The following is a 23,296-nucleotide window of genomic DNA, read 5'->3' on the forward strand; positions in this document are numbered from 1 at the left end:
ACTTAAAAAAGTACTTTTGCCAAACTCTTAACAAAGCAGCCCTTATTATATGATTTCTAAAAGTTTTATCAATCTTTTTCTGCATAAAAAGATAAGCATGCCACCCAAAGTACAAGTCCCATCCTTCAACGTTCAATATCCTTTTGTTGGACAAGTTAATCCAATCCGTCATCCATGTTAATGCACAAGAATCATAATAAAGTGTCAAGTTTGGTGCTTTAAGTCCTCCACGTTCTCTAATGTCTTGAATAATCTTAAATCTAACTCTGGCTTTCTTGCCTTCCCAAATGAGATTTTCATTTTTTAATTCTTCTAATTTTTGGTCAACCTCTGTTGATTTAATCTTCTATTTTTTGAATCCTTTGTTCATTTTTTGTGACCATCTGTTTAAAATTTTCAAATTGAGAGTCCATATTATTAATTTTTTGGTTCATTTTATCAAGGTCATTTTTCGTCTCATCATGGTTTTTTGTTGTAGCTACCATATGGGTGGCAATTGCCTCTTGGATTGCTTGTAGTGTCACTTGTGTCTCTTTCTGGAAGTTGTTAGTCTTTTCTTGTTGAAGCATTGTATCAATTGATCTCTGATAGACTGGACTTGCAGAAGCAGAGGAAGGGGCAGAGAGTACTTTTTTTTGCCAGCTTTAGTTAAATTCGTTTTGTTCCTCGCCCTCGAATCTTTTAATCATACTTTATAATCCACCAAGTAGTTCAAAATTGATAGTCTCTTTCCAATTTGAAATTAAAAATTTGTAATCCAATAAGCTCCAAACAAATAGGAGAGGTAAAAAGAATCACTCTGTCTCAAATCAGCTTGTAAGATTCAAAGTCAAGCTGTATTTATAATCCAAGGAAGTCAGATGACTTCAAAGCAATTTGTACTTTTAATTATAATCCATCCTGTAGAGAAAAGCACCCCAAAGAGATTCTTCTCTTTTTCCAGCCACAATCTCCAGAACTGTAGATTTCAGGGACATCAAAGGGTTTAGTCCAGTGATGGTGAACCTTTTAGAGACCGACTGCCCAAAATCTGGCCCCGCCACTGCTCCACCCCCTGCCCGCCCCCACCCCACCTGCCCACAGGGCCACTCACCACCTCCAGGGCCCGCTGCAGATTGCCCAGGCGGCCTAGCAGCACCATTGCGGCCATGCCCTCTGCCCACACCCCGCAGCATCAACTGTGCGCGATGGGGTGTGAGGGCAGAGTCTTGTCTACACTGCCTGGCTGCCATGTCCTTGGCTGCGCTGCTCTGTGTGGGCAACGCTCGGGGGCAACTCTCCTCCAGGGAAGCTGCTGGTGAGGAGGGGTCACGGGAGGAGGCAAGGGTGGGGCAACGGCACTTGTGCCCACAGAGAGGTCTCCAAGTGCCGCCTCTGGCACACGTGCCATAGGTTCGCCACCACTGGTTTAGTCTGTAAACTGTGTCTGGGCGTCTATCCAAGTTTTGACACTCCAGCCACAATATCTAGATAAGGTTAGCAAGCAAGGCTAAGTGTAGTTCTTAGTTTTGCCACTAGATGTCATTAGATGTCCATTTTGTATTTTTCCAACCAAACTTTATAAAGTTTACAAAGTTATAGTTCGATGCTTTCCAATAAAAAAGTGAAAGGTTTATGAATATTAAAGCTCCCCAAAGTATTCTTCTTCTGTCCCACTCAATTATCTCCACAATAGTGTTGTAAGTTACTTTATTTTCCCCCAGAGGCTTAAACCGCCACTTCTATTCAGGAGGGAAAAGTAAAAAAAATCTCCCCCTCCCTTTAGCTTTGGGGATTTCTTGCTTTCGGGGACTTTTTTCCAGAACAGGTTTTTCAGTTGTAGAAAGATAAGGAAGATAATCTCACCCAGATCAGCTGTTTTGCTATTGTTTGGTTGTAGTTGTTTTTCCCAGCAGTCAGCAGCTTCTGGCTGGCAGCATGAGTGCAGTCAGCCTTTCTTCCTGCCGGTCCAGGGCCTTCCTTGGATTTTTCTGGTCTTCACCATCCAACACTCTTTGACTGACAGGATGTGCAGCATTCATACCCATTCTGCAATTCTCCTTTTTTATTTGTGTAGAAGACTTTTCTCTATCATTGTGTTTGTTATTTATGCACTTACTTGATAGCTTTCTCAAATCTTACTGAAATGTTTTATTTATTTTTTCAGGTGAAATTATTTACAGGCAAACCGACAGCGATGGCTGCCTTTATTTCGCCATTTGTGGTAGAACATGTTCTGTTGAAAGATATAAAGGGCCATGTGTATCAACTACACCCAGACCCACATCAACTCCCACAATAGTCTCCACCACTCCTACTACGAATACTGCTGGTACTACTCCACCATCAGGCTGTCCTGATGCTATTCCACCACGGGAGGTAGGGTGTTGGTTTATTTTTTTTTGTAATCTTTGATCATCATGTTTTCAGTGTAATGTGTTTTTCAGGGATATGTTGGATGTTTTTAGCCAGGGAAGAAGAAATTAATCTTTTTCCATTCCAAATGTGATTATTGGAGATTTATGTCGCACATGGCACTAACCCGATCTGGAATCTCAGAATCCCTCTTTTCCTTCATAAATCTCTAATCATAAGTATGCTATAAAGGCAAGGCATTACGAGGAATTATGTGAAACAAACATGAACTGATTCAAATTACAATTTCTGAACAGAAAGCAAGTGAAATCTCATTTTTTTAAAAAGTTGCTATTACCTGGAAGGGTGTTTGTTTGTTTATCACATTTTAGAACCACCTATCTGCCTCACAGTACACCACTTTGCTGATACTAAGAAATTTTGTACAGCAAAATGTATTGTATTAAAATATAATTGCTTGCAAAATATATGTTTCATGAAGATTACATGCAGAAAAGCTAATTCGGATAAAGTAAATATACCAATTGCTACCATACATACATACATACATACATACATACATACATACATACACACACACACACACATACACACACACACACATATATGCACGATGGAAACATAAAGTTGAAGAAATAGGATACTGACTCAAAATGTGCTAAGCATTTGTCTTTTTCCCCTTTTCTCTCCAATTCCTTTTCCCCACCACCACCCACAGAATTACATGTTAAGCTATGCTATAATGTAACAGTATAGTTGAAAGAACAATTAAAGACACACCCACACACTTTGCCAATTAATTAAATCTTTTCTGACTGACATCAGTGACAGTCATGGAATTTAGCTTTTTATCAGGAAGTCATATAATCGTGGTGGTGAACCTATGGTACACGTGCCACAGGTGGCACGCAGAGCTCTCTCTGTGGGCATGCGCACTGTTACCCCAGTCCTAGGCCTTCAGCTGGGTTTTATAAAACCTTTTCACTTTAGGCCTCCACCACCGTATGCAAAAAAAAAAAAAAAGATTCAATCAATCAATTTCAACTTCTCACGGAAAAAAAGATCTCACAAAGTTGGAATTGATTGATTGAACTTTTTAGTCCCACCCAGTCTGCCGTTATCACTGAAGTCACGCCCACCCAATGAGTCATGCCTACCCAATAGGCTGCGTCCACCCGGCACCCGACGATACATAAGTGGGTTTGGGGTTGCAGTTTGGGCACTCAGTCTCTAAAAGGTTCGCCATCACTGTCATATAGTATACTATCCCTAGGAAATACGTTTTTTAAACCAGACGAAGGAGAATTAAAGCATATTCTAAAATTCCCTGGATAGCTTTTGCCAAATACCATTCACAATGTACTCATCGAATATATCATATTTAGCGCTACCCCCGAAAGGGCCGCTGGAGTCTGGGTTCTCCTGGCCCTCTTGGGCTGGCTGCTGGTCCACAGTGGTCCCTCACATAGGTACCTCTACTTGGTACCTACGTGAAGTACATGATGAGGTGGTGGTCAATCTCTTTTGGCAGACAGGTCATGTGATGTGGTGATGGTCAGTCTCTCTTAGCAGGCAGGTCACGTGCAGGGAAAGTGTTCAGGTGGCTGGTCAGCTCTTCTTCTTCTTCTTCTTCTTCTTCTTCTTCTTCTTCTTCTTCTTCTTCTTCTTCTTCTTCTTCTTCTTCTTCTTCTTCTTCTTCTTCTTCTTCTTCTTCTCTCTCTCTCGCTCTCTCTCTCTCTCTCTCTCTCTCTCCCTCCCTCCTTCCTCCCCCCCTCTCTCTCAGGCTTGCCCCATAGAAGCCTCTCCTATCCTATCCCCTTCTCTCCCTCAGGCTTGCCCCATAGAAGCCTCTCCTATCCTAACCCCTTCACTCCCTCAGGCTTGCCCCATAGAAGCCTCTCCTATCCTATCCCCTTCTCTCCCTCAGGCTTGCCCCACAGAAGCCTCTCCTAGCCTATCCCCCTCTCTCCCTCAGGCTTGTCCCACAGAAGCCTCTCCTAGCCTATTCCCTTCTCCCTCAGGCTTACTTCCTAAAAGCCTCTCGCATTCTCCCCTATTCTCTCCTCTCCCAGGCTTATCTTCCCCAAACTAGGCCTCAGCAGACTCAACTCCTCCCTGCCCGCCCCTGACTCCTCCCCCAGGCATCTCCCCATACTGTCTCTTCAGCTCACCCTACCCATACTACACATATTTTTAAGAGACTTAAAAGGATAGATGCATAGAATTGGAACAGAACATGTAGAGATAATCTACTTCAATTGCCTGCTTGGTGTCAGATCCATTAGAGTGAATCTGATCATCTAATCTGTGATTGAAAACTTCCAGAGAAAGTCAAGAGAGCCTCTTCTGCTGGCTGACACTTGTACAGGCAGTTTCTCTTGATGTCTCCTGAATCTACTTCCTTGTAGTTTACCCATTGATTCCAAATTGTCTTGCCCTCTGGAGCAATAGGGAATAAATTCACTCCCTTTTCATTATGATATCTCTTCAGATACATAAAGACTTCTGCCGTATATTAAACCTGTCTTATCTTTTAGCCAGATCCCTCACTATCTGAATTCATTCAAATTTGTCATATCAGATTTGAATTGAAGTGCCAGAGTTTGACACAGTACCAAGTGAGGTCTGACCAGGGCACAGTGGAGAGGAACAATAACTTTCCTTCATCTAGGCCTACTACGTAGTTGTTTTCTGCTATATTACAACAGAAAAGCAAGTGGTATGCTCTCTGAAATAACTACCCAGGGCCAAAGACTTTGTCTGAAGCCTCTATTCTCAAAACAAAGGACTAAGCAGCCTTGGATAAACAATACCTTATTATTCTGCGGAAAGAGTTACTCTCAGTATGAGGGAATTGAGGAGTGGCATCATCTGAACACTATTGCCAACTAACCATTTTATTTGATGCTATAAAAACTGGTATAAATCAAGAAACAAAGGAAATTTATGCTTGATATAGGGATAATTTTGCAATTAAGTACAGGTAGTCCTTGCTTACTGGCCACTTGTTCAAAGGCCATTCAAAGTTACAACAGCACTGAAAAGGAGACTTTTGACTGGTCCTCAAATTATTACAGTCATGTGATTGCAATTTGGGTACTTGGCAACTGTGGATGGGGTTCAATTAAGCTTGTATATTATATATATTTTTAAAAACTATTTCAATGTGATGTTTACAGGCACCAAACTAGAAACTGGGAGAGTATGAATTCTAATCCTGCCTTAAACACAAAGCCACCTGGGCTTTGTGACTGGACCAGCTCTCTCTCTTAGCTCTAGAAAGGAGCCAGGAGCAAAACACTTCCCAAAAAAAATCTAGCCAAAAAAATTGCAGGGATTAGTCCAGGCAGTCATGAGGAGTCAAGACTGACTTGGCACAATACACAGTATTGTATTTTATAGGCAGTAACTTTTAATTAGTATTTATTACTTCATTTAAAAGAAATCCTGGCACTAAGTCCCGTTTTTCTGGGGTGATGGTGGTGGGGTGATAAGAATTTATGCTTACTTGGGGGGGAAAGAGTTTTCCAGCTAGAATTGGCAACCCAACATTGACAAAGAAGGATAGAAGGGCATCATATGGAATTTTTATCTATCTATCTATCTATCTATCTGTCTATCTATCTATCTATCTATCTATCTATCTATCTATCTATCTATCTATCTATCTATCTATCTATCTATCTATCTATCTATCGCTCCTGTCTACTCTTCTTTTTGGAATGGGATCATCTTAAAACCAGGTTTGTCATTCTTTGGGGTTTACTTTGCCTGGTGAGCTTGGTTCCTATTTCATGTTTATCAATCTGATCAGGAGATAGAAATGTTTTAAAAGATCTGAACTTTGGATGCTGAGGTAAAACTTTACAAATGTCAAATTCCAGACATTCCACTTAAGAACAGAAATGTTATGCAACTCAGAGAGCTGCAAATAATGCTTTGAACTGATGCAGAATTAGTGTTTAATGGGAAGTAGGATATTATAAATAAACCTTGTATACATCATGTCAAATTATCTATATCTGGCATTTACTTAAACAGAATGTCATCAGATGGGGAAATATTTTTCCAAGAAGTGTCTCCTCCCTAACAAGCTTGTTTAAAGAAAGGAAAGTAAGGATCCTGACATCAAGATTTTTTCTGAATTAAGTTACAAAATATAGGAACCAAAAGTCAAATCTGAGTTAAACAGGACAAAAATGATCTCTTCCCACTTTATTATCCATGAAGCATAATTTAATGTATGAAATATATGAATACATGCATAGAGGTTTGTTGGGTCAAACTGTAAACAATTTTTTTCTACTCTCAGGAGGGTGAGACATGGATAGAAAATTGCACAAAAGCAACTTGTTTAGGAAACAACAACATTGTGATAAGTAAAGTGGAGTGTCCACCAGTACAGAATATTGTGTGTGAAAATGGCTACCCACCAGTAAAAGTTCTCTCAAAGGATGGATGTTGTTATCACTATGAATGTGAATGTAAGTTCAAATGTTATTTCTGAATGGTTTTGTGGTAATAATGTGGTTTGATCAGCTTTTGATAGTATATGAGTTATTTCACTCATATTAATCTCTGGGTACAGTATTTTTTAAAATCCTAATTGTCGCCTGTTTTTCCTCTAATTTATCAGGTATTTGCACTGGCTGGGGTGATCCTCACTTTATCACATTTGATGGAGTCTACTACACTTTCTTGGACAAATGCACTTACGTATTGGTGCAGCAAATCATACCAAACTATAATAACTTTAAAATCCTTCTTGATAATTATTATTGTGATACAGAAGATCAACTTTCCTGTCCCCAGTCTATTATTATACACTACAAATCTTCAGTCATTGTGTTAACTCGCCAATACTTGAATGGGATAGAAGCTAACAAGGTAAAATTTGAATGTGAGATCCATTGCCATTCATATGCAGAATAATAACCTTCACTCATTCCTCAAAATTCTCTAGAACAAATCTGGGACATGTGTCAGGTATTTCAGGGGGGTGAGAACTTCTCCTGTGCAAATGGAAATCTTCTCACATAAGGCCACAAGTAGCACCATTTAAAATGTTTCAAGTTTCTTTAGTATAATGCAACCCTAGGCTTGCTTATTCAGAAATAAGCCCTTTGAGTTCAAAATATTTTTCTGAATAAGGAAGTGCAGTGTAGGTAGTCCTCGATTTACAGCAGTTCATTTATTGGCCATTCAAAGTTACAACGGTACTGAAAAACGTGACTTAGGACTGTTTTTCACAGTTACGACCTTTGCAGCTTCCCAACGATCATGTGATCAAAATTCAGATGCTTGGCAGCTGGTTCACATTTATGACCATTGCTATGTCCAAAGGTCATGTGATCACCTTTTGCGACCTTCTGACAAGCAAAGTCAATGAGGAAGCCAGATTCACTTAACAACCAGCTAGCTTATCAACTGCAATGATTCACTTAACAATTGAGGCAAGAAAGGTTGTAAAATGGAGCAAAACTCACTTAACAAATGTTTCACTTAACAACATAAATTTTGGGCCCAAGTGTGATCGTAAGTACCTGTATTCTCATGTATTAATGTCTAGAAAATAGTGAGATTTGTTTAAGCTATTAGCTATTAGCCATCAATTAATGAAGTTAAAGATGCAGTATGTTTATCTAGAGATCTGAGTGGAGATGCACAGAACCTATATTTTTGGAAAATCGGTAGAGGTATTCTTGGGTGCTTATGGGGAGGGCAAGTCATGACAAGACATGTGTTATGTCATTATAGTGTAACCCAGATCACAGGCCATATCATATTCTTCATTCTTTTGAGGGAGCATCTGCCAGATAGCTGGTATCTGGCAGAGAGGAGAGGTAGAAAAGCTACCGTTCATCTGTAATGGAGATCAGATTGAAATCAATTTATCGAACAGTGAAGAACACTGAAGAATTTAGTATGGTTACTTTTATGAATCATGAAAGAAGATGTAATAGTAGTAGCAATAGTAGTAGTAGCAGTAGGAAGAAGAGGAGGAGGAGGAGGAGGAGAAAGAGGTGGCACACGAGCATTTCAGAATGTATCTAATGGCTGAGACACACCAAATTGTAAACATGCATAAATGGATTCATCTTAAGTCTATAACAATCTCAAAACGATAGCATGCAGATAAAAGAAAGAATTGATATTTCTTAAATTGAATACCTAATTATTGGTTTTATTAAGAAATATAGCCATGTAAAGTTAGTTTTGCATAAAAGTGCACAAAGCATTCTTATACATAATAATTATGGTATATTATAAAAATTTAAGAATTATGTACTACTTATTTGTTTGCTTAGAGGTGCAAAGATACAAATAATTAAGGTCAATCAAACTCTTAAAGCAGGTTCAGGTTCACAGTGATTCCTGGAAAAAAAGAGGATCTGTTTTAGTGAAGCACCTCACCTCATCTGAAGCACCTCTTAGTATAAGTCACAAGCATAACTAGATCCATATGGCCTTTCCTAGCAGATGTATGTCTTACATCCTTGGAAAGCCACCTCAGTAGAGGGAGCCAGCCTCCATAAGATTTTCTAAGGTTACATGCACATTAAGGTCAAGTAATTTTATTTTAAAATGCATATTTCTTAATTAATAAATGGAATAAGCAAATCCCTCCAAAATGTGTAGATAATTATTTTTAACATGTGGGTGCATTACTTTTTTTAAAGTATGGGTAATCAATTTTTTTCTGATACAAAATTGCTCTCTGATGCAAAATTATTCTTCTATGCAGATTTATTTCAATGGGAAAGTCATCAAGGCAAGTTTCCATAAAGATGATATTTCTATCTACACAATTGGCATTAATATGGTGGTTGAAATGGCTGAAATTGAAACTATTGTCACCTATAGTGGTGTAGTCTTCTCAGTAAAAGTTCCATTCAGCAAGTTTAACAACAATACTGAAGGACAATGTGGTAAGAAAAATGTTTTAATCCCATCAAAGCTTTTCTTATTCCGTGCAATATTTGCAAATTCTTATGCATTTAAAGTAGCTGAAACAATACTTTATATATTTGCTCTTAGAAAAATGCTTGTTTCTCTGGTAAACTCTTGACTCTCTTGTCAAAAGTCACTTATTGTTCATTCAACCTGGATATTAGAACTTCTAATTACTGATGTAAATAAAAATGGAAAAATACATTATTTATCTCAAAAGAAATGATATTTTTTTCCAGGAGTATTCAGTAACATAGTCTAGAACAGTGATAGCAAACCTTTTAGAGACTGAGTGCCCAAACTGCAACCCAAAACCCACTTATGTATCGTCGGGGACTGGGTGGGTGTGGCCCATTGGGTCAGTGTGGCCAATTGGGTGGGCGTGGCTGCAGTGGTAAGGCCAGACTAGGTGGGACTAAAAAGTTCAATCAATCAATTCCAACTTTGCGAGATCTTTTTTTTTCCCGCAAGAAGTTGAAATTGATTGATTGATTGATTGATTGAACCTTTTATTTTTTTGCACACAGAGGTGGAGGCCTAAAGCGAAAAGGTTTTATGAAACCCAGCTGAAGGCCTAGGACTGGGGCGACGGCGCATGCGCCCACAGAGAGGGCTCTGTGTGCCGCCTGTGGCACGTATGCCATAGGTTCGCCACCACGGGTCTAGAAGCTTTGGAAGCAGAACTACAGGGTGTCATAGTTAATTAGACAATAGCTGCCTCCTTCTCTAACACATGATACAGAGTGCAAGTTCTCTTCCTATTTTCTTTCAAAAATCTGTTTTTCTCCTGCTTTTATATCAGCTCTTGCAAACAACTGCAGAACACCTTCCTTTGCTGCGAAGTACAGTGTGTTTCAAAGTTACCATCACTTTTTAAGTTGTCTGTTGGCAGAAGAAAGTCCAATGCTATTTATTGAAGAAGGGAAACTCAAGCTGGAGAGTGTTTCAATAGCATTGTGAAACTGAGTAAGGAGCTAAAACAGATTGGATTCATGATATCTGATTTTCCCAAGGGATAGATGGATTTAAAAAAAAAAATCCATCTCACCCCTATGTGTCTTCCTCAATATTATGTCCTCTACTAGAGGCTGTCTTTTGATCTACTACCATGATGTCTGATTAATTGGCCAACACCTACTTGTCCATCTGGATCTGAAAATCCCACAGGATCTTAGCCCTGTTATTCTCCTCAGCCTTCTATGGCATCTCCCATCTGGACTTGGAAAGGTCTAGCCTATACACTATGCAGACCCAGTGAATAGTACCAGCTATTTGTTTGTGCCATTCAGTGTATGCTGTTCCTGCCTGCATCTTACACCCTGCCACTATACGTTGGACTGAGGCCTCTCTGTATAGTCTGTACTTCAGGTCCTGCCTAGTGAAGTAGACCCCTGCTTCTATATATCTGGTGCTTAGTACCTGTTCTTGTGCTGCTATGATCACTACCTCAGTGCTGTCTTTTAGTCGAGCCCTTGCCAGCCACTGGCTGTCTTTCCCAATGTCTGCCACTTCAGCTATCTGTTGATGGTACAGCCTATACCAGGTGTTACCTTGGCAAGGCATTTCCTCTGCCTGATCTTTCTTCCACATCTTCTGCTGCCTGTGGCCATTCTGGTACTTTTACTTCTTCCATACTTGCAAGATGTGTTGTCTGCTTAATTGGCCTGAGATCACAAATGTTTTATTTTCATGTTATTTTCCCAAGGTACTTGCACTAACAATAAAAAAGATGAATGTCGCTTACCAAATGGTGAAGTAACAGATTGTCCCCACATGGCTACCCATTGGAAAGTGCCTGATCCTAAAAAAGATTACTGCTTTGGACCAACACCATCTGTACCACCTGACACTGTAACACCTTCACCTGGACTATGTGGCCTAGCTCCTCTCTGTTCCCTTATTTTGAATGAGTAAGAGAGAAATTATTTTATATTTATTTTTGCCATTCAGTGAATCTAGATACTCCTAAAACATTTGTTTCATTATCTTTAACCTAGCAAAACACTACACCATAGAACAGTTTTTGAACCAAGGTATCTCAAATGTGATAAATTACAGAATGCATCCAAATTTCCTCTCCTACCCAACAGTAGCCATTTACCTCCCTATTGGGAGGGGAGGGGAAGGGAAGGCACATTTCCAATGTTCCCTGCCAGATTCCCACAAGGAAACTCAATGACAAAACCAGTGGGAAGTTGGAAGTTGCCTTGGTTCCCATTCATTTTTTGCCCACTGTTGGTCATTTTGTTTCTCCGTTTAGGTAAGGAAATATTTCTGAAACTATGACCAAATAGGATATATGTTGTCTAGTATAATCATACTGGTTGATTAAATGAGGGGTTTTTTTGCCAAGCAACATGAATTCCATTATCCTTCTTACCTATGCAGTCCTTGGCACATCTTCAAATCTGCTGCAAAGTGTTCAGGAATCTTCCATTAGATTTTGAAGGCTTGTTGGAAGCTCCAGTAGCAGAGACAGATCCTGATCCTAAGCAGAAACTGTTTTCACTCAAAGAATCCTGTTTATGGATTCTAACCAATATCTTTTGATGAAGAGAAAATTCTCTCTCTTCCCGTCCCTCTATTTTTCTCTGTCAACTAAATGCATTATCTTAGTCTACATATTTGATTATGATACAGTAGAAAATTCCACCAAAGTTTAGATCTTTGCAGTAATAAGTCTTGTTTGATGGGCCATACAATGGAGCAGCCTTTCTCAATTAGGGTTATATGGGAGAAATTCTACAAGGCATTGTGTGTGGATGTACATACAAAGCTAGTTTTAGATATAATAATTTTTATCAGATATTTTATAATTTTATGCAGAGTGTCCCTGAGACCTGAAAATTATTTCAAGGTCTCATCCAGGGTAGAAGATTTGAGAAAGGCAACAATAGATTTAAAGCTGCTAGTCTATACAAACTGTTTGGTGAACAAGCATGGATAAGATTACATCTCACAAGAGCAGAGTTCTATAATGGGCAGTTTGGGGCACATTCTAAACATTCTCACATTTAAACTTACCAAGCTTGCCATGGAAATGCAGGCATCACCTATCCAGCTATGCCACTTTATATCCACATATCAAACCCACAAGCAGAAAACTAGAAGAGAGGATTACTCAGCCTGATATCTAACCAGAAAAATCTATTTTCTAAAGATATTGTAGATTTATTTTTTAGATAACTTTAGCTAGAATCCCTCAAATCATTCACCGGGATCCAATTTGGATGCAACTATTAGTGGAACCAAGTCCATTGCAAAGATCTAGAAACAGATGTTCAAAATTTAAAAGGATATGTAAACTGTTTATGACAATATGCTAAGAAGAAAAGACAGTGTGTTTTTGTTTCCTGTCAGGTTGGGTTAAAGATGGGAGCAGAGAAGGAGAAGGAGGATGTTATAATAGGGATAAGCAGGAAGTGGGTTGAACAGCACTTCTAAGAGTATACATCTTCCAGTCGGGAAACCCAAACCAGCAACGAAAAGAACGAGGGGGAGGTCCCTTGCTGCCTCTCCTTACATTGAATGCCTCCAGTGATAAATAATGTACAAAAAGATAATCCTTTTCAAATGATGTATCTCCCACAATTATAACACTTCCATGGTTGCTGATTAGAAAGTGTGCTCAAAAATGAGATATGCAACCAAATTATAGTAAAATGTTCTTTAAATGCTCTCCACTCTGTTGGTTTAATGTATGTTTGTAGAATCACTGAAAGTTCACAGAACTCCATAAAACTGTCCTTTTATAATAGATAGATTTTGGAAAGATTTTATACCTGGAAAACTTCATAGTCAACGTTTTCCCTTATGGAAGATTCTTTGGCACCAGAAATTCTGCATTCTGATTTTTTTTTTTAAATCATTTCCTTTCATTTTCATTTAGAATAGTTCCATGATTTAAAGGAAGCTTCAACTAAATGAGTAAATAAAATGTGTACTTATTCAGAAATATTTATTTTACACCAAGTACTTCTTGTATGGTTGCAGAATCTTCTTTGAGTGCCATAAGATCATACCCCCAGATCCCTACTTCCAAGGCTGCCTCTTTGATGCTTGCCATAAGAAAAATATCTCCATGCAATGTTCAGCAGTAGAGATGTATGCTTCTCTCTGTGCCTCTAAAGGTGTTTGTATCGATTGGCGAGGGAAGACCAACGATGAATGCCGTAAGTTCTGGGATATCAGGGCATTTTATTGTGTTTACTAATTATATGATAATTCTTGCCTGACTTCCTTATTTTGAGCTCTTTAAATATATCTTCAGTGAGAATTTGGTGTCGCACTCAAAAAAGTTATATCAAGAGAAAGAGGAGTGCTAGAAAGAACTTCTGATTCATTTATCAATTAAACATTTTCTTAATAAACACAAGAATATTCAACCACCATTCTTCCAGATAAACAATGTATTTCAGTAAAAACTGTGATAGGAAAAGAAGAATGTCCAACTTTGGGCACATTTATACAAAACGTTTGTGTGTTTGTGTGTGTGTGTTTGTGTGTGTGTGTGTGTGTGTGTGTGTGTGTGTGAACAAAACCAAATACAGTTATGTGAAAAATAACAGATGCATGTGGCTGGAATCATTGTTTATTTCTGTTTATTTCAACTATTAATAATTTTTATAATTTTATAATCATATATTTATATTTATATTAATTATAAATTATAATTAATTAATTAATTAATTAATTAATTAATTACACCACCCACCTCACCTAAATGACTTTAGTCTACAGTTTACAGCAGTATAAATGTTCGTGCTGTTTATAAATGATGTTATTGTTGTAGTTCCTGGGGTGTTTAATTTTTCTTGTTTTGTTCCGCATGTGTAACTTACATAATAGGTGGAAAGATAATGAGAAAAGAAGTTGTACTGAAGCTTTCTTCCAAATGCAAAATGTATGAAAAATACATTTCTATATTATGACAAATGTCTTTTGCTTATCATTTATAGCATTTAGCTGTCCTACAGATAAAGTATACAATCCATGTGGCCCCATCAATCCTTCCACTTGTGATAACAGGTAAGTAAAACTCAAAAGAGGTGTGAAAGTTTATAATTGTCATGATGAAATGAACAACATGCTGAATATCCATTTAAACTGCATTTTTTTACATTGAATAACTTTTTATTACATTGAAAAGGAAGAGTAAAGAATCAGCTCATCAGTGAAAATTGCAATATAACAACAATAGGCTAAGAAAGGGACACTTGAAAGAAAAATACATAATCATGTGAAATAATTTTCTCCATTATTTGGACCTTCCCTTTGACTACTGTATTCAGTTCTGGCATCACATTAGATCAGTTAAATTGGAACTGGGCTGAGATGTAGGTAGAATATGAGCAGTGGAATTTAACAGAGGATTAGAAACAAAAACGTAAGGATGAATTACTGAAGGAACACAATATATTTAACCTTGAGGAAAAAGGATTGACTAGGACAAAGGTCCCCAACCCCCGGTCCGTGGACCGGCACCGGTCCACCGCATGCCAGCAACCAGTCCACGCAAACAAATGAAGACCTATCCACGGGATGCAGGCAGCATCCAGAACAACAGCCCCTCTATTCCACCCCCTCTAGTTCTCCATGGGACTAGTCCCTGGTGCCCAAAAGGTTGGGGACCACTGGACTAGGAGTCATGATATCTCTGTTCAAATACCCGATTAAAGCTTTATACAGAAGCAAGTCAAGCTTATTATCTATCATTTCAAAGAATAAGATACAAAACAATGTATTTAAAATACAGAAAGACTCCGTGCTAGGAAAAGTGGTCTTGATAGTACGACCACTTTGAACTAATTACCAAAGAAAATAGTAGGTTCAAGTACAGGTCAGAGAGCTTTTTGTTCGGGGTGCTTTAATTTAGAGTTCTGCACAGAGCAGGGAATTCGATTTAAGAGCCTAAGTAGCCTCTTTTCACTTTATGATTTATGATGCTATTGTTATAATACCCTGTATACCTTTCCTTCCTATGAAAAATCATATGTACCCCCCAAAGTTTGTTCCAAAGAGATGGGAACCACTCTGGACTGCTTTATGAGAACATAGACAGAGAATAAGAATTCTCCTTTCCACTTTATCAGGAAAAATGTATGTTTCTATAGATGCAAGAAGAATTCTATGGATTTATTTCAGTCACGGTTTCATAAATCATAAATTTTGACCTGTGTTAAAAATTAGTCTAGTGCCATGGATTTGAACCTCATGGACTTGAACCTCTTCTTTTATCATGACTAGTTCTCTCACAGGGAAGATAAAATTTGGATGACTAGTGGCACTTACATCAACTTAAGCCATTTCAAAAAAAAGTTATATTGACCTTATGCATCTCATTCCTCCCTTCATTCTTATTAGTTGCACACACTGTGGATGCTCATAATGTTGGGGTGCAGCTACTACTCTAATTTGTGCTTCTCTTTTCATGAAAGTGGTCCTCCGCAGACCGGAATAACAGAAGGTTGCTTCTGTAAAAATGGAACCAAACTCTTCAGTACCCATAAAGATATCTGTGTCTCTGATTGTGGTGAGTGTTCTTATTTAAGAAAAGGGGAGGATACCATAATGCAAAGGGACTGCTGGGCAGACCCGCCAGCTAGATGTCATCTCAGTGATTTCCAGGAAAGAAGATCAAAAATTATTTATTGAAAGGAGATTTTCACTTAAATAATAAATGATGGGTGGATCAAAACCATACACCCAATAACAGGGATATGTGAAACACTTTACTATAGATAAGGAGGCCTTGTCTATATCTACCAACTGCAGTACACAAAACTGAGTAAAAGATCCTGGATAACAGAGACCATTTGTATTAATATTCAAGATGTATAAAAATATGGTCTTCTTTTACACAGATATGGTTTCGTTCAGCAGAGGATTTTTTTCCCCTCCACAAATGCTTTCTAAAAAGTGTGTAACAATCCCTCCATAAGTATCATTTGGCAATGGATCAGCATCCTTACAGAATGAAGAACCTCTATCATTATTTACCCATGAAATCTATAAAATGGGACCACAACTTTCCTTGTGCTATCCAAAGTTCAGGTCACCTGACATTCCTAACATCTTCCTGTTGATTTTTGATCCAGGAGACAAAAGAAATTGCATTAGATTCCAGACACCTCAACAGTCGGTGGCCCTTTGCTTTCTAAACAGGTTACATTTCTATCCTTCCCATTAAATATAGCAGGAGAAGTATGCTGTAGATCCTATCAATTAAAGAATGTCAGCTTGTGGGACCCAGGAAGTGGGCCTTCTCATGTGCTGCTTATTCCATTTGGAACACTATTCCCCCTGAAATTAGAGTGGATCTGACCCTGCTAGCCTTCCAGAAAGCCCTTAAGCCATAGATATGTTTTAGTGTGTCGGGAGAACCCATAATATGGTTATTGCTTTCTTTAGACTGGTTTGGTTTCTCAGCTGCTGCATGTATTGCTGTGTTTTATATAATGTTCTATGTTGTTTTTAAATGTTATAAGCCATAGTCATTAGTAAAAAATATAGTAAAATATTATAAATCAAATAATTTCACTTAGATGTTCTTGGTGCAAAATATCCATTCATATATATACATTTTTTTCCAGGTTGTGTTGGACCAGATGGGTTACCCAAAGCGGTAAGTATTAAAGCTTTTATTGTTTCATGGGTGAAAATCTACAGGTAATAGGAGCTTCATGGATAATAATTTTTTCCAACACTTTTTCAATATTTGGGGAGTTTTAATGAAGCAATAGGAAAAAATTACATCTATTGTCTCAATTTCAGCTAGCAGCAGGAAAACTCACTGTACTAATTGTGCACTCCTTTGCTTGTATATCTCTTTTCACAGCCTGGAGAAACTTGGATTAGCAATTGCCAGAAATGTACTTGCGAGGAATATTCTCTTATGGTACAATGTATTGAAGAACCATGTCCTACCAAACCTACTCCTGTGGAATGTTCTTTTGAAGGGTTTGTACCCATCACAATATTAACCCCTGAAGAAAAGTGCTGTCCTCAAAAGCAATGTGGTAGGTACAATTTTACAATCCAATCCAATTTTACAATCCAATATTGTATTGTAAATGCTCAAGCTAATTCCAGTTTTCATTTTGGAAAGTCCCATTTATTAGATTACACTGGGTGCTTCAGTTTAGCCAATGCTCTGTGTTATAAATCATCTAGTAGCAATAGTACTGAGACTTATATACCACTTCACGGTGCTTTACAGCCCTCTCGCAGTTTACAGAGTCAGCATATTGCCCCCAACAATTTGGGTCCTCATTTTACTGATCTTGGAAGGATGGAAGGCTGAGTCAACCTTGAGCCAGTGAGAATTGAATTGCTAGCAGTCAGCAGAATTATCCTACAATACTGCATTCTAATCATTGTGCCACCGCAGCTCTTAGAGAAGTTAATCTGCCCAATATACAAATTTGCTTCAAAATGAGACAGGCAGCAAATAAATTTAATAATAAATAAAAATATAGGTGTACTTTAGAAGAGAATATATTTAGCTCCGGGTTGAACTGTGAGGTCCCTGGTGTTGTTTGAGCTTGGTGGTATTCTTGCAGATGTTTCATTACCAAGCTAGGTAACTTTCTCAGTGCACTGATGATGTTAACTAGTTTGATACTGAAACATCTGCAAGAAAACCACCAAGCTCAGAGTGCATCAAGACCCTATAGATGTATTTTCTAGTCTCTAGAACAGGGGTAGGCAACCTTGGCTCTTTTATGACTCGCTAATGCTTATAAGATACTGCTTTGCTGCTGAGAAACTCTGCCAATTCTGTTTTTATGATAATGAAGTTAAGCCATTGCAGCAAGGATTATAATTACAGTTATAATATTATAGCTTAATATCTAAAAAGGTTAAATCATGGCAACTGGGCCAAAGTTTATCAAAACTGAGACGTTTCATTACTCATCCAAATAACTTCTTCAGTCAAAATGAAAATTTGGGTAGGCAGAGAGTCATTGGAATAAACCAACTCTTGCCATACAGACTCAATCATCCAAGCCAAAAGTATCTAACAGGCTAAATCATGTCCATTGGACCAAAGTTTATTAAACTATAACTTAATCCACTTTTTGATTTGCTCAACATAAAGTATAGATTAAGTGATACTAATAAATATTAAAATACATTCTATTTAAGTCACTAATTGCTCTTCCTCCTTTTTCTTTTTCATTCTGTAGTGTGCAACACTTCTCACTGTCCCAAATCTATAGAAACCTGTCCACTAGGGTATGAATTAAAGAAGGAAAACTTGCCAGGAGGCTGCTGCATTAATACCACTTGTGGTAAGAATTGTGCCATCTTTAAAAGCAGTCGTTATATTGTTGTAATATTCTCCCCTGCCCCATATTCCAATGCTTGCAAAAACGCAGAAAGCATATTCATCCTCTCTCCTGGAAAGCATTATAGAGGAAATCTCTTTTTGTGGGCTTTTTGTATTTCCTGGTGTAAACTGATATTTAATCTACACAGGTTGATCAAGGGCATCTAAGGTTGTGTAAGGACCCACTTCAACTAACCACCCAAGAAAGCAGAACTGTTGAAACAGGGATTGTCTCAAAAGGATACTGTTATTAGGGGTCAGTGACAGTAGGGAAGTCAAGGCGAGATCTGGGGGAAATCCCGTGAAAATGGTTTAGTTAAGCAAACAATATTCCTCCTCCCACCAAAGTCATAATGTCCATTTGAAATTCAGCTAATCCACAGATAGTATGATGTGCAGGTAACTGGCACAGTTGGCATGCATCTCAAGGTCTTCTCCAGTTTTCCTTTCTCCGTAACCATCTCCCTGATAAGGGAGACACATTCCTTTCTCAAGGATAGAGGCCGGAGAGGGAAAGTAGAAAGCAAAAGTTATCCCAGGTTTTCCCTCCCCTCAGCAGAACGGCAGGCCCCGTTTGGGGTCCTGACAGGTTGAGCCAGTCCTTAATTCCTTATATACATCATTTCTGCTACTAGCCTGTTGGCACCATACAGTTTTAAAAGGACTGGTCTTTTCTTCTACCCTTAAATCATGTAAGGACTGTCCTAAATAAATTGACTGACCTTGCTGAAGATGCTAATTTGTATAAAATACAGATGGATGAAAGCAGTCTACTCCTAATATGTAAAAAAATATATTCTACCCCATCTCTGTTTAATCTCCATTTTTAAACACTTTATCAACATTAACATTTGCAATTCAATGTATTATAATTCATGTCATAGAAATAGCTGTTCTTCTAAATGAAGCATTCATTTTCATTGTCATTTGATCCTACTGCATATTGTTATGTAACAGTAAGAAAAATGCAAATAGGTAAATTCCAGCAGTGGTCTGAAACAGATAATGCAAAATTGCTTAAGCCATACTTGCTCGGAATATTCAGTATCGTACTCCAATATATATGGACTCGTATTTGAGATATGCATTGGGTAAGACCAAATGCTGTAGAATTCCCAAAGATTAAATTACTCAAGTATCCTACTCCGTATTGTGTGCTAAATAAAAAAAAATGTTACTGCACAACTCTTAAAAATAAACCTTTAAAGAGCAAATTGTATCATTTTATGTCATTTTCCTTCTCAGTTAATTTGATCTGTTGAGAACAAATGCTAAGACTAATTATAATATATCTTTGTGTCCCACAGTGAAAGTACCAGGCTGTGTTGTCAATGGAACGTTCTACAGTGTAAGTAATTTCCATGAAAATGAAGAATAGCACTACTTAAACAACTAATTCAAGTACAATATTAACAATGCACTTCTTATAGCAGGCCATTTTTGCTTCTCTGGTTTACTAAAGATTTTCAGGGATGACAATGGTAAAATTCTTCCTTTTGAAAATATAGAATCCTGCTCTTATTTGTATTTGTTCTCAGCCTTATCATTATTTATTTCATTTTTCTATCCTGTTCAACAAATGTAGTTCCCTTGTAGAAATACCATGGAATTAAAAACATTATGCAATCCATGGTTAACCATAAATCACAATATACACTAAGATGAAATCATTCATCAGTATTAAGAGTGAGAACAAAAGCAGTCATAATACAGCACTCAAAATCACAAGACCATAATAAAAATAAAAGCCAAATAGTGTGAGAACTGTTTTTTTAAAAAATAATAATAAAAAGATCGTCACCTGGCATCTTAAAGATTAAAACACAGTATTGAGCATGGCTCTTTCTGAAGAGCATATTACAAGTAGGTTGACTGATACAAATAAACTTTTTTCTTATGTTCAACACAACTTCCTTTATGAGGTGTTGTTTACTGTTATTTGGATATTAGCTCTATTGTAAACATCTCTTTCACTATCAGTAAAGCACACACTGTATTTCCAGGTATGAAATTAAGTTAAAATTATTTATTACTGTTTCACTTTTCTTCTTCTTCAGCCTGGGGCAGTCGTACCAGGAGGATTATGTGAATCATGCAGATGCTCTGAAAAGGAAGATCTAGAAAGCAACGTAGAGTGTGTGTCTCAAACATGTGACAAAAGATGCCCGCCGGTAAGCCACATTGTTCTTTTTTTAAAAAAAAAAAATTCCATGGCTTTGAAATTCTCTGAATCTATCCATTTACTCACTACTTCTAAAAAAAGGATCTGTGGTTTTATGAATTTTTCCCATTTTTTGAACTACAGGGTCATGAATACCAGGAAGTATCTGGAAAATGTTGTGGTCAATGTAGGCAGTTTGCTTGTGTTGTGACACTGGATTCCTATCCTGTCAAGGTGCTCAAGGTAACTAACAATTTTGCTAACTATATTATTCATCAAAATCAAGTTTAATCCACTCATATAACTAATACCGACCCAATTTTACAATCTTTTTTGTAACAGCTGTTAAACGAACACCAAGGTCAATAGGTGGACCAATTGTTCGCTATGGGTCATTTTGGCCGAAAATAAAAAATAAATGCCAGCTTTTGGCAAAACCAAATACAGTCACATGATTGCAGGATGCTGCAAATGGCCATGTATGGAGGCCAGTTGCCAAACACTTAAAGTGCAATCATATAATTGTGGAGGAAGCCCAGCCGTCAAAACTTTGAATGCCAATCGTTAGTAACTTTTGAGGGTCTATTGTAACTTTGAATGGTCACTAAGTGCCCAGACGTAAGTTGAGGACTCCCTGTACTGAGTTCTTAATAAGGTACATCCCTTTTTTAGGATTCCCTGGATGGACAGCCATAACTTAACCCTAGGGCCCAGGCCAAACTTCCATTGTTGGTGGGCATACCAAGCAACTGTTAGCATCAGTGCTGTTTTTGTAAAAAAAAAAAAAAAAGTGCCGGAACTCACACATGTCATACAGCCCGCCTTGCCTACCCTACAAGGTTCCATCCAAAAAAGGTGCCGGAACTCCGTTCTGGGCGTTCTATGAGAAAAAAAGCCCTGGTTAGCATCAAACTACATATGTGCCAATTTAACAAATCACATTGAACAGAGTTGAGGAATGTTAGGATCCATCCAGTTGTTGTATCCCCCAGCTGTTCAAAATTTTCACATCTATTATTTCGTATTTTGAGGACTCCTCTTACTGAACTGCATGCCACCCTCCTCTATCCCAATCCCAATTCTGTTCTCTAAGAAATTAAGGAATTTATGATCATGAACTATTCTTATGTTAACTTCTAAAACAAATAAATAACTACCATTGTGTCTATTTTCAGCCAGGAGAAGTTTGGCACTCATCAGAAAACAATTGTACTTCATATGAATGTGATCTTATTGAGGACCAATATGTTCTCGTCACTATCAAGAAAGCCTGCCCTCTCTTTGAGCCAAATGAATGCCGGCCTGTAAGTTTCATTGATCCAACAGTCTTTTATTTTATTATATCTGATTCTATGCAATAAAAGTCAATTTTATCAAAAGATTAAGTTAGAATTGGATTTATTATGGAAGCTTTACAACTGAACTATATCAGTTGAATTTAAGCAAAAGCTTCAGCCATAATCTGACATTCTGTTCCTAAAATACATTGTGATCTAAAAAGCTCTATAAAACTGTAAAATTGGTTGGCATTGTCAGTAATATCTGGCTTTACTGCACTAAAGGTGATAATATATTCAAAGCAAAGTGAATACTGAGATAAAGAATTAGTGGGAAAGCTTTTGTTGTTGTTTCATATATAATATTTATAGATGGAGTAGATGCATCAAGATATATAATATCCTTTTAGGACTATCACCAAATATTGTTGTTTTGTTTTTGTTTGTATTCCTCTGGAAGTTCTAATCCTACATGATACCTCTATGGGGAGAAATGATGGTTTTAACATCATAAATTAAAGTCTGAATTATTTCATTTTTTATAGGAGGATGTGGTATTAACTGAGGATGGGTGTTGCAGGTTGTGCAGACCTAAACGTAAGTTATGCAAGCTACATTAGCATAAGTGAAAAAAACTCAGATTCGTATCAGCCATAAAGCCAATTTTTGTGTTGCTATAGATTCTAGCCTTTCAGATGGCATTGGACTCCAATTCTATTCAAGCCCAATTGTTATAGTTGATTGGCAAAGTTGCTAGGATTTGTAGTCACAGAATTCCCTACAGAAACAAACTGATGTGGTTATCATCCACTTGTCACATCCAAAGCACACATAGATACTATCTTACATGCACACATTATACAGCAATCGTCAACTTACAACAGTAATTTAGTGACCGTTCAAAATTAAAACAGCACTGAAAAAAGTGACTTATGACCATTTTTCACATTTACGACTGTTGCAGCATTCCCACAGTGAATTTATCAAAATTCAGACACTTGGCAACTGATTCACACTTATGACTGTTGCTGTGTCCTGGGGGTCATGTGATCACTTTTTGCGACCTTTTAACAAGCAAAGTCAATGGGGAAGCCAGATTCACTTAATAACCATGTTACTACTAACTTAACAACTGCAATGGTTCACTTAATAACTGTGGCAAGAAAGGTTGTCAAGTGGGGCAAAATTCACTTAAGAACTGTCTTGCTTAGCAACAGAAAT

The 23,296-nt window shown here is 37.7% G+C and overlaps 1 protein-coding gene across 1 annotated transcript in view; it reads left to right on the forward strand.

The window, feature by feature from the left end:
- The window catches only part of MUC5AC (mucin 5AC, oligomeric mucus/gel-forming), a 63,473-nt gene extending 41,087 nt beyond the window's left edge, over positions 1-22,386 (forward strand). Inside the window, exons 32-46 of the mRNA XM_029284211.1 lie at positions 2,147-2,358; positions 6,668-6,839; positions 6,992-7,242; positions 9,101-9,284; positions 11,012-11,216; positions 13,300-13,478; positions 14,265-14,334; positions 15,744-15,838; positions 16,899-16,930; positions 17,144-17,324; positions 18,495-18,599; positions 19,945-19,985; positions 20,943-21,041; positions 21,974-22,102; positions 22,300-22,386. Of these exons, the coding sequence (XP_029140044.1) occupies positions 2,147-2,358; positions 6,668-6,839; positions 6,992-7,242; positions 9,101-9,284; positions 11,012-11,216; positions 13,300-13,478; positions 14,265-14,334; positions 15,744-15,838; positions 16,899-16,930; positions 17,144-17,324; positions 18,495-18,599; positions 19,945-19,985; positions 20,943-21,041; positions 21,974-22,102; positions 22,300-22,386 (2,042 nt within the window). The remainder of the gene's footprint in view (positions 1-2,146; positions 2,359-6,667; positions 6,840-6,991; positions 7,243-9,100; positions 9,285-11,011; positions 11,217-13,299; positions 13,479-14,264; positions 14,335-15,743; positions 15,839-16,898; positions 16,931-17,143; positions 17,325-18,494; positions 18,600-19,944; positions 19,986-20,942; positions 21,042-21,973; positions 22,103-22,299) is intronic.
- The last annotated feature ends 910 nt before the right edge of the window (positions 22,387-23,296 follow it).

Source organism: Protobothrops mucrosquamatus, unplaced genomic scaffold (genome assembly GCF_001527695.2).
Source record: "Protobothrops mucrosquamatus isolate PMUCROS unplaced genomic scaffold, P.Mucros_1.0 scaffold433, whole genome shotgun sequence".
In the NCBI taxonomy this organism is placed as follows: Eukaryota; Metazoa; Chordata; class Lepidosauria; order Squamata; family Viperidae; genus Protobothrops; species Protobothrops mucrosquamatus.